This window comes from Macaca nemestrina, chromosome 13, assembly GCF_043159975.1.
Source record: "Macaca nemestrina isolate mMacNem1 chromosome 13, mMacNem.hap1, whole genome shotgun sequence".
Taxonomy (NCBI): Eukaryota; Metazoa; Chordata; class Mammalia; order Primates; family Cercopithecidae; genus Macaca; species Macaca nemestrina.
The window spans coordinates 69,202,004-69,213,877 of NC_092137.1; the positions used below are offsets into that span (position 1 = coordinate 69,202,004).

The 11,874-nt window shown below is 39.8% G+C and overlaps 1 protein-coding gene across 1 annotated transcript; it reads right to left on the reverse strand.

Annotated features, from left to right (window-relative positions):
• Nucleotides 1-821: 821 nt before the first annotated feature.
• On the reverse strand, nt 822-8,397 carry LOC105465198 (gastrokine 2). Its single transcript, XM_011713473.3, has 6 exons — nt 8,234-8,397; nt 6,086-6,139; nt 5,508-5,645; nt 2,785-2,895; nt 1,948-2,104; nt 822-1,092 (listed from the first exon to the last, which is right to left on the reverse strand). The coding sequence occupies exons 1-6, from the start codon at nt 8,288-8,290 to the stop codon at nt 1,010-1,012; spliced, it is 600 nt and encodes a 199-aa protein (XP_011711775.1). The 5' UTR covers nt 8,291-8,397; the 3' UTR covers nt 822-1,009.
• Between the last annotated feature and the right edge of the window lie 3,477 nt (nt 8,398-11,874).

The following is an 11,874-nucleotide window of genomic DNA, read 5'->3' on the forward strand; positions in this document are numbered from 1 at the left end:
GCCAGAGCCTCTCAGAGGGAGACAAGGAGCCCTGGGGGATGAGTGCTCCCGCAGAGCTGTCTCACAGACAGTCTCCAGCTCCGTGCCTGCTGAAGCCCTTTCTCCATCTAATCTCTAGTGAGAGTCCCATGTCAGCTCAAATGCAAAGGCCGGGGATCTCTGCAGCTAGAATCCCAGAGGTCTGCCGCAAGAGAATAAATTGTTGTTAAAGTAATTCCTCTTTGCTCTGAATTTGCATTCAGCCGACCGTTCATGTGTGACCCAGTTTCACGATCTGAAATTTGTACACAATGTGCAATTTATTTGAAACATCGGAAGTTGCTTTTCTGCCATATATTGACTTGGCTTTTCTAGTTACGTTTTCACTCCTGTTACGATCTTCAGTATGGTGCATCTTTTCCTGGGTGTTAGGTGCTCCTTCCTCTCTCCCTTTCTCCTTTCTCACTCCAGGACAACACATATTATAATAATGTTTATTCAGGTTGAGTCTACTGCTTTGGTGAGTTAAAAGACGTTTTAACTCATATGAATGGCCCTAAAAGCCTTCACCTGAGCATTCAAGTTGTTTGATAAGGGTATGCCATGTCCCTCCCCTGGCCAGGTCAATGCCACCACTATGTGAGCCTCTGCTCTACCCAGTTGCCCCCATATATTTGGATGGTTAGATGGGAAGCTGGTCCAGACGGCAGATGCAGAAATGGAAGTTCGACCCCAGCTGACTAGTCCGCATGTGACCCAGTGGTGTTATCTGGGAATTTTCACACATTATGCACCTTATTTAAAATTCTGGCAATTTTATTTCTTCTGTATAGTGACATAGACATTGCTTGTATTCCCTTTGCTGCTTTCAAAAAGCAACAAACACCAAAAAAATCTGTAAATACAGCATTTATGTTTTCTGACTGAATCTCAAAATTAGTTGGGGCATTGGGAAAGAATTTAATTTGACTTTTGAGTGTAAACCAAGTATGTATTTCTTTGAAAAGATAAAACAAGAGGGCTGATCATCCTAAACATGAGTGTCTGCGCAGATTGAAATTCCCAAGATGCCCAGGAACCCAGCCTTTGCACAGTCTCCAGCACCGACATTATCTGGAAAAGGGGAAATTTTTCAAAGAAAGAGCATTAAAAAATATATTATTGGAATTATTAGAATAATAACATATTTGCTTAAATAAAACCGACAACTTTTGGAAGTGCTGGTTGGCTCAATCCCAGTGATATTATGCCATTTTGTATCAATGGCATACCTGTGTGCCTTTATTTGCTTTATGAATGAGCACTTAAAATTTTTTTCTGGGCAGTAGATGTATAATAAACATGAACTCTTCTTTATCTACCTTCCACTACTCTGAGAAATTTCCTTTGTTGTGTTCATCATCAGCTGGCCCGACCTCTTTCACTCTGGCTGCTCTGCCATGTTTAGAAACTTTGTATAAAAATGACAGTAATATCTGCAGTGGCATATGTTACCCAGATGAATCAGGGTTTTTACTCCCTGTCTGTAAGTTCACTTTGCCTCCTCTTTCCTGCACCAATTCTATTCTAGATGCTGAGAGCATTTCTTAGTGACTTCCTTCTTATTATCTTCCAAAAGATGCTATTCTAAGGGCCCAGAAGACTTTTTACTACTTGAAATTCTTACATATGAAAGTAAACAAGAATCGAGTAGTTTTTCATTGGCACCCAGGTATCCTTTATTCCATCCTCTCTTTTCACTTGTCAGCTTCTTCACTAGATTATATGTTCCTTGGAGACAGTTTAATTCATTTCTGTATTCCTAACATTTAGCACAATTTACACACATGGCATGTAATGAATTCCCAAAACAAACTGAACTGAGTACTGTTTCCATTTATTTGCATTTCACATGGCACTCAGCAGAGCACCTGGCACATAGTAGCTTTCAGAAAATATTTGGTGAATGAATGATTTATTGGTACTCACGTGTGTTTTCAACCACTTCCCCTTTATACAAGGGGATATGTTTGCAGAGTTTCTCAATGGGTGACCCAAGCAGGAACCAATCGATGTCTTTGATCAGAGACTCCAGAGGGTTGTACTTGACCCAGGTATATTTGTTGGAGAATATGTTGTCCAGAGCCTAGATCGGTATAACAGAAAACAACATAAAATAAATTGACCAAAATTGGTGTACCTTATTCTAAATTGTGATGATTTTTCTGTTTCAGATTATTAAACAGAAAGAAGTTAGGGATCTCAAGGCGTCATCTCTTTTTGAGCACTCTGTCAGTGAAGTAGCCTCATTAGTAATTACCAGTGTTATTTTACCTCTGGTGGCAATGAAGCCCAAAGAAGGTAAGTCCCATGTCAAAGGTGGCACCTATAAGAAGTTGTGGAGGGAGACTTAAACCTTGGGTCTCTAGCTGAAGTGCAGTGTTTGTATATGTTCACTATACTGTATTATTTCTTTGCATCTTTGTGTCATTGAATATTAGAACTTCTCTTATTATTCTTCCAATCATCATTTCTCATAGCCCTGCTCTGAGAAGATAAGCTGATCAGTCCTTGCTATGTCACTGGAATTTATTATAAGTTCTTGTATTTAGGACTATGTAGTGGAAATCAAGCTGAGATTTGCTCCTGCTCTTAAAAAATAATAAAATAAAAGTTAAAACACCTTAATAACTTTAATAAGTTGAGTATCATATTCATGGTAAGGCATGATAGTATGATCTTCTCCCTCACTCTCTTCATTTCTCCATAAATACCAGTATTGCCTGGCTTAAGAATAGAGAATACTCAAGAGTGCCCCAGAGTTACCTGTTTCTCATAGCTGTATCGTTGAAGATTGTTCAGAGGAGGGGTGTTCTGAAGGTCCATCTTCAGGATAAAGCAGGCTCCTCGGGAGAGCACCCTGGATGCAATGTAGCCCTGAGGCAGCAAGAGTACAGTTACTGATCCTCCCCAGTTCCCTGAATCTGAACTTGGTGAAGATGATGTCTGAACCTTGGAAGAAAGACTTGAATATATGATGGGATTGCTTTCCAACCTGCAATCAACTTTATCCACTTGACTTATTTTACATAACATTTTCATTTTTCTTCTTGTCATTTCTACCCCTTTGAAATTTTTGCAAACCCATGACTGTATTCTGCTTTTCATGTTATGGAACCAGGGTCTGCAGTTTGAGGTTTGAAAGATTGAGAAGAAGCACTTCTCTGTCTCTTTCCATTATTTTATTATTATTATTATTATTATTATTATTATTATTATTATTTGAGACTGACTCTCACTCTGTTGCCCAGGCTGGAGTGCAGTGGTGCAATCTCAGTTCACTGAAGCCTCCACCTCCCTGGTTCAAGCGACTCTCCTGCCTCAGCCTCCAGAGTAGCTGGGACTACAGGTGTGCACCACCACACCCAGCTAATTTTGTGTGTTTAGTAGAGATGGAGTTTCACCATGTTAGCCAGGCTGGTCTCGAACTCCTGATCTCAAGTGATCCACCCACCTTGGGCTCCCAAAGTGCTGAGATTACAGGCGTAAGCTACTGCATCTGGCCTCTTTCCATTAATTTTATTCTGCCTCCTCCCCAATTTGGGATAAATAGAATATTCTTTAGAACTGTGCTGTCCAATATGATAGTTTTTAGCTCTATACCACTATCTAAATTTAAATTCAAATTAGATAAAATTTAAAATGAACTTCTTCCGTTACACATTTTGAGTAGTCAATAACCACAAGGGCTGGTGGCTTCCCTATTGGAAACACAAATCTAGAACACTTCCAGCACTGCAGAAAGTTCTATTAGACAGTGCCGCTTTAGAAACTCTCATAAGCATACCCACACCCACACTCATGCACCCCCCCACACATGTCTCATCTATCCTCTCCTCATTTACCATCTTTTCTTCCTGTCCAGTTTTCTTCATCCCTTCTCCACCTCAAACCCAAGCTGGCTGGATAGAGATGGGTTGGAATAAGGTGGGATTGAAAGAGCAATGGAGGGTGAAGACCCTGGGGCCAGAAGGGACCTAAGGCCACTGAGTCTTCACCTGGAGTGAAAATTGTCTCTAGAGAGTTCCAAATAATGATATACCCTAGAAAGCTATATCTAATAGAAATCGTTCTGGTTCCTATTTTTCAATTCTCGCAAATTGTCGGTTCCTAAAATTCAAAAATGATAGAGGCTGAGCCTGGTGATAATGGAAGAAGCTTAAAGCAAGTCCTCACTACTCTATTTTTTTTAAAGACAGCTTTGGGATTTCCATGACAGTTGCTTAAAAACAATTTCAGTGCCACTTCCTTTTAAACCACATCTTCTAATGACTCTGTACTTTCAAATGTGCCATTGAACTTCCAACACCAATGGAAAAGAGGAATGTGAAGACATTTCTAGAAGAAAAGGGACAGAGAGCGTGTTCAAAAGTCTAGTGAGATGAGCTGGAACCTACTTATATCCATAGTGAGTATCTCGGAACCTGGGTAGAAGCAGGTTCACAATTGGTTGGTGGAACAAATGGAAAACAAATGAATAAATAAATGACGAAGGGTAAGTTTTCAGAGCAGGTTTCTGTGACTTATTGTTAATGCCAGTATCTAACACTTGAAAATAGTTTAGTGCTTTTAGTTAGCAAACTTTCTTTCTTACAGAAAAAGTACAATTTATTGCCTAGCCTATGTATATAATTAAATGTGTACAGTTGCTCTGGATTTCTGCTATGTTGTGATTGCTTTTTGATTGTTCTTTTTACTATCTTTTTATTTATTTATTTATTTATTTATTTATTTATTTATTTATTTATTTTTGAGACAGGATCTCGTTCTGTCACCCAGGCTGGAGTGCAGTGGTGCAATCTCAGCTCACTGCAGTCTTAACTTCCTGGGCTCCAGCAATCTTCCCACCTCAGCCTCCCGAGTAGGTGGGACCACAGGCATGCACTATCACACCCAGCTAATTTTTGTATTTTTGGTAGAGATGAGATCTCGCCATATTGCCCAGGCCAGTCTCCAACTCCTGGGCTCAAGAGATTCTCCTGCCTCAGACTCCCAAAGTGCTGGGATTACAGGCATGAGCCACTGTGCCCGACCAAGTGTTCTTTTTCTGCATGATGTTCTGTGTTAGAAGCACTATTCATTCATTTATTCACTCAACAAATGTGTTTGAGTGTCTGCATGCCGGGCTTTGCTTTGAACTTTGGTTACTCTTCTCTGCACTTTCTGAGCCTGTAGTGGGATAATAGCATCACTCTTTCAATTTCTACCTGAAAAGGTCAAGCAAATGCCTATGTTTCCTGTCATATGTTTTTCTTCAAAATGGTTTTGTTTTTTAACCAATTGCTTGATTATTTAAAGAGAAAAGTGAAAGTGAGGAATTCTTAAAGAATTATAAGGTTAAATCTAAGAATTCAAGTATGTATGATGCCAGATAGATAGATGATTGATAGATAGATAGATAGATAGATAGATAGATAGATAGATAGATAGATCTCTCTGCTCTTTAGAAAACTCGTCCTGAAGAATATGAAAAATCATTTGCTGCTTACATGTTTATAGTCAAAAATTGTGGTAGAAGAGCATGATCCTGCATGGATGTTGACAATGGCGGTATTTTTTTCATTGTCAATTGTCACTGTCTCCTGAACATTGTCACCATTGCTGCTTGGGCTGATGATGTTAAAAACCTAGATTGAAAAGAAAGACAAAATGTTTTTCCATAAATCTTATACATTTGAAAGGCAACTCTTTTCAACAAAATTAAGCCTCTGCCTGCTATGAACAAGGGATTAAAAACTAAAACTCTCCACTGGGGTCCCAATCCAAAAGCTTGTGATGCCATAAGAATGCAAAGCTTTTCCTTGGAGTTTACTATATTATATATGGGAGTAGCAGTGATATCACAGGAGAAATGAGACTGACTAAATTTTAAAGCAATGGCTTACATTTGCGAAGGTATTGTGGTTGGAAAGGAATAGCCAAGCTCATTGTTTCCATTATTGGTTATTTCTGAGATTCCATCCCAAATAAGGTATATGGCCTCTCTGCCGTCTTTCAGGCTCTCTTGTACCTTCCTTTTCCTCTCTCAACATCTCTAAGAGATAAAGCCCATAGGGAACCAACTCACCTCATATCCATGAGATTGCATCCCAAAGATGGTCAGCACCACCAGAAATGCTACCTGAAAAACAGACCCACCACATCCATTCTCTATAGGGTAGTCATCGAGGGTGGGGACAGGAGAGAACACTGGACAGGAAAGGCACAGATATCTCAGAAAATGTACACCTAGAGACAGTGATAGCACTCCCTTTCCAAAGTGTGAAGCACACACATTCACTCATTTGACAGGCATTTATTGAGTTCATTCTATTTGCCAGGCACATGGTTCTACATTTGCCACCTAATTCCAAACTCTTTCTAGCATTATCACCATCTAGATAATAGGAGAAACTTGGGGCAGGTGAGCAGTGAAGGACTCATTTTACTATGGAAATACCCTGGTATGAGTCACACTGGCTTTGGATAACAGTGGTCAAATTGTGTCCTCTTGTAAAAAAACAAAACAAAACAAAACAAAACAAAAAACCAAAAACAAAACCTTTAATCCCTTAAGACTGAGAGGGTAATACAGATTTAAAATGAATCATGGGTGATAAAGACACAACAGGTTCCTAAGGTAAACTATGAAGATAGAATGCTTGAGAGCACAATTCACTTTTGAGGCTGACATCAAGGAAAACCCTCATATTCTCCTACAACCCACGCCTTAGTGATACTATCATACAAGTGCTGGGCCCACAGGTCGTGAGCCGACATTGAGGCAGTTCTGATATTTTGCTGTAGTTCTATAGGAGTCTGCTCCAACATGCTAACCCAGGTTTTGTGCCCTCTCTTCTGAACATCAGTGAACTGTACTATCACTGAAAACTACATCAGTACAGAGTTGACTGTGCTGTCATTGAAAACTACTGATGAAAGGAGTCTTGGGGAAGGGGGATATTTTTAAGAACTGTCAGTGGGACTTTCCTACTTCCCTTTCCATCCCACCCTTAATATTTCTCTTCTGGGGACTGGGAGTAGAGCATCTAACAGAGACCTGTGTGCAGATATTCAACCTTCCATAGGGATACATCTTCTCTTACCACAGACCAGCTCTAGCAACATATGATACTCCTGTATATTCTATTTAATGAGTCTAAAATAGTGATTTGAACAAGTAGTTGATGGGCTAAACCACTTTAATGGTATGATTAGAGAGAGCTTGGGGAGTGTCCTCTGCCCCCAAATGATCTCCCATCCAACACTGTGGTTAATACACCATGGTTATATAATAATTTTGTGCTTCAGGGTTAGGTCTCAGTTTGGAAAATCAAGACAGCCCTGAGAGAGGGAGCTCTTTAAGCTGACAATCTTCAACACTTTAGAAAGAAGTACTTAACATTTTGCTTTCCCCCTTAGCAGCTGAATGAGAATAAAGGACAGAGACTGGGGGAGCGAGATCCATTCTAGGTCGGAACATAGCCCACTGTCCATGGGGCACTGCAATGTGGAACTATGGAGGCTGGGATCAGGTGGAGGAGTGGAGTGGCCATAGAAGGAACGTTTTGTCCCAAGGGAGAATTTAGTCATAACAGGAGGCCATTGAAGACACTCTGGCTGCTTAAGTTTGCCATGATAGTGCCTGCAAGTGGGGATTAAGATGGATAAATTACATTCTAAATCCCACATTTATGGGCTTGGGAAAATCACAGTCCTCTGACTCTCAGTCTCCTTCTCTGTAAAATGGGGAGAATACTACTCAGCTCATAGGGTTGTTGCAACGAATAGATGAAATTATTCACATGAAATGCTTAGTCTAAGGCTTAGTATGCATTTGAGAAATAAGAGGTACTATTATTACTACTACTGATATTATTTTTAAATTACAACTTTTCTCTTAGATAGCAAATGTAGTTGTTTTAAATAGCCCAAATTCCCTATGAAGCTCATAATAAAGGATTATTATCAAACATCCTCCAAATCAAAATTATCTAGAGATTTCTTTGTATTTTTGTATTTTCTTTTAAGTAAGCATCTCAAAACAGGCAAAGGACAAAAAAAGTCAGACTTATTCAACACTATTTCTGCCAAAGGTATCATTAATTCAATCACAGAAGCTTAGAAGCATGCACAGTATCTGTCTAAGACTCCCAAAATCCCTGGCGTATTAGATACGAGCATTGTCTGCAAGCAGTCACTACAACAGTGTCAAGAAGCAGAAACAAATACTCACAAGGATTTTCATTTTGCCTGGGGGAGGAAGGTGCTGGAGTAAGTAAAGCTGTCCCATGCAGGTTCTATCCTTTATATGGGCTTGAAGATGTGGATATCTCTTTTTCAAATGATCACTTTGGAAAAGACCATGTCTATATCTCTGGCACACCCCAGCAAACTCCTTTATCAGAATTGAGATCCGATCACATACCTGATATCAATGAAGTTCATTAGTCAGTCATGAAACTTCACCACTTGGTCACTCTGTAAATATTCCCTGCTATCTGTACTATGCTGCACTTGAGATTTTAATTTCCACCCTTTAAAAATATTGCATGATGCTTGTTCTATGCATACATTTTGTAGGTCTATAAGGACAAATTCCTAACATCTCCTCCTAAAGGAAGGGTGCTTCCTTAAGGTCTGAGTTGGGCTCCAACTCGATGTCTTTTCACCACTGTTCTGCTGGCTGAATTCTTCCACAGAGGGAATGGATATGAGACTGGGTGCCAAGACAGTGGCTGGGGAGGTCTGCTTGGAGAACAAACAGTCTAGGATCTAGGACTTTCTTCATTCTTCCCTTTAGATTTGGTGTCAATTTCCAGAAATTCATGAGGAACAAGACCCAGAAGGCGTCCTCACCCATTATCAGGGTTAACCAAATTTTTACATTAAGCTTCGCCCAAAACTGTACGTTAGAGAGGTCTAGTTATTTTGCAGAATGTTGAGAAATTCTCAGATTGAAAAAAACAGGAGAAAATAAAGTTTAATTTGTGTAATTTTTTTAACATGACAACTAGAAATGGCTAGTTCATGTCAGGGTATAATCATGAACCCAGGAAGGGAAATTTAAAAACAAAACAAACAACAACAACAACAACAAAAAACAGTAAATTGTGACTGGGCGCAGTGGCTCATGCCTGTAATCCCCGCAATTTGGGAGACCAAGCTGGGCAGATCAACTGAGGTCAGAAGTTTGAGACCAGCCTGGACCACATGGTGAAACCCCGTCTCTACTAAAAATACAAAAAAATTAGCCAGGCGTGATGGTGTCCGCCTATAGTCCCAGCTACTCGGGAGGCGGAAGCAGGAGAATTGCTTGAACCCGGGAGGCAGAGGTTGCAGTGAGCCGAGATCATGCCACTGCACTCCAGCCTGGGTGACAGAGCAAGATTTCATCTCAAAACAAAAACAAAAAACCCAGTGAAATGCAAAATGTAAAATATTGAGAATCACCACCGTAAGCAAAGAGATAACATAAATAATGGCCTTGTTCTGCAGCTGAAACAACTTCCTAACTAGCAGCTTTAAACAAAAATGGGGCTCTCAAAAAGTAGACATCTGGGCAAGTTAAGGGCCACCTAGTTCACTGGAATCCCTCTACCCTGGCTGTTCAGTGGGGGTGGATGTAAAACACACAGTTTTATTAAATCTTTCTGAGATAGCAGTTGCAGAAAGGATTACAGTTTTGTAATGCACCTGCAAATTTTCTCTCATATCTGGCTTCAGAGACTCAGAAAAGCAAACCAGCAATGCCCGTAGACATTAGGCTAATGAAAGTATTACATGCTATCCTCTACCATGTCCCCTTCCTGTCCTCAGGAGTTCTGGGTCTATAGTCTAATAATGATCATTGCTAGCGTTTGTAGAGCACTCAATATGTTTCAACACTTTCCAAACACTTTGGATATATTGATTCATCTGATTCTCATATCAACCCTAGAAGTTACCTTCTATCCTGTTCCATTTTACAGATAGGAAAACCAAGGTGCAGGGAAGTTAAGTAACTCTCTGGGATCACACAACTTTGAAAGGCAGGGATTGGGATCTGAGCCCAGTTTAACTCCAGAGTCCACACTCTTAACTCTGAAAATGATACAGCTTCTCTGATTAGTTGCTGGGTCACTGTAACTCCTTGCCTTGCTGAGACAGGAGCATTAGCAAGGAGGCTTCTGCTTCCAGAATACTCCCTGAATGAAAGATAGACTTGGAAATTGTCAGGCCTACCCACAACTCAGAAGTGAAAACTAAAATGAGAAGTGGTGCTTGTAAACGTTGTTATGAATGCAATTCCTGTCTTCACTCCCAGCTCCCCGCTGAGGGAGTGAAATTGCTGACCTGGAAGGGCCTGGTGCTGACCGTGCCCACCTTTGGATACCCTGACGCAGTGGGTCTGAGAAGGGGTGTGGGCATGTGGACTTCTAAACTTCCGTGGGTTATTCAGATGGAACGCTGTTTCAAGTCCTATCTAAACCTCTCACAAGGAAACTAAGAGCCAAACAGGTTAAGGAATTTGCCTAGGATCATAGCTCATACTAGTTAGTATATAGTTTCTGGTAAAGATAACTCTCCCTCAGGCCTTCTGGCATTCAGTCCAATATTCTTTAGTTGGTAAAGCACCAAAAGGTTTAAAGTAATACTTCAATGAATGAAGGTATTCATGTTCATTTGTCCACTCTTTTGAAAAAATTATTATTATACTTTAAGTTCTGGGATACATGTGCAGAACATGCAGGTTTGTTACACAGGTATACACGTGCCATGATGGTTTGTTGCACCCATCAACCCATCATCTACATTAGGTATTTCTCCTAATGCTGTCCCTCCCCTTGTCCCCCAGTCCCCAACAGGCTCCGGTGTGTAATGTTCCCCTCCCTGTGTCCATGTGTTCTCATTGTTCAACTCCCACTTATGAGTGAGAACCTGCGGTGTTTGGTTTTCTGTTCTTGTGTTAGTTTGCTGAGAATGATGGTTTCCAGCTTCATCCATGTCCCTACAAAGGACATGAACTCATCCTTTTTAATGGCTGCATAGTATTCCATTGTATATACGTACCACGTTTTCTTTATCCAGTCTTTCACAATAACAAAGACTCGGAACCAACCCAAACGCCCATTTATTCACTCTTCTATATGGGCCATTGCTTTGCTAATACAAACGGTGCTGACACAGATGTTTTTGTACATGTTCAAAAGTGTCCTGTAGTGTATGGCTTGCTTGGGCCACAGGAGTATGCAGAGTCAACTATTTGCTAGTTCATATCCTTTCCCCTTTTTCTAATTCTTGTCCATTTTTTATTGCTATGTAGGAGTTCTTTTCATATTCTGAATAAGAATTCTCTAATAATCTCCTAGTCTATGTAGCTCATCATTTAGCTTTGTTTATGGTGTCCTTTGCTATACAGAAGTTTTATTTACATTTTGATGTTGTTGAAATGAGCAATATTTCCTTCTCTAATTTGTGCTTTTTAGTCTTGCTTAAGAAATGCTTCCAAGGTCTTTAATGTATTTTCCGACATTTTCTTAAAATCTTGCATCTTACATTTAATTTTACTGCTATGTTTTAATATAGTATTAGGTTGCAATCTAATTTTTTTCTTCATTTGGGTATCCAGTTGTCCCAGCATCCATTATTGAATAATTCAGGTTGTTTTCACTAATTTATAATGTCATATAGTTTCCACATATGTGTTAGTCTATTTATTGTCTATTCTATCATTCTATTTGTCCATCCAAATGACAAATGCCTCACAGTCTTAATTTCACTGTCTTTATAAGTAAGTTTTAATATCTGGCAGAGCAAACCTTCCAGCCTTGCTATTTTTAAACACTGTCTTGGCTATTTTTGTGAATTTTCTGTATTGCTTAGTTGTTTTTCATT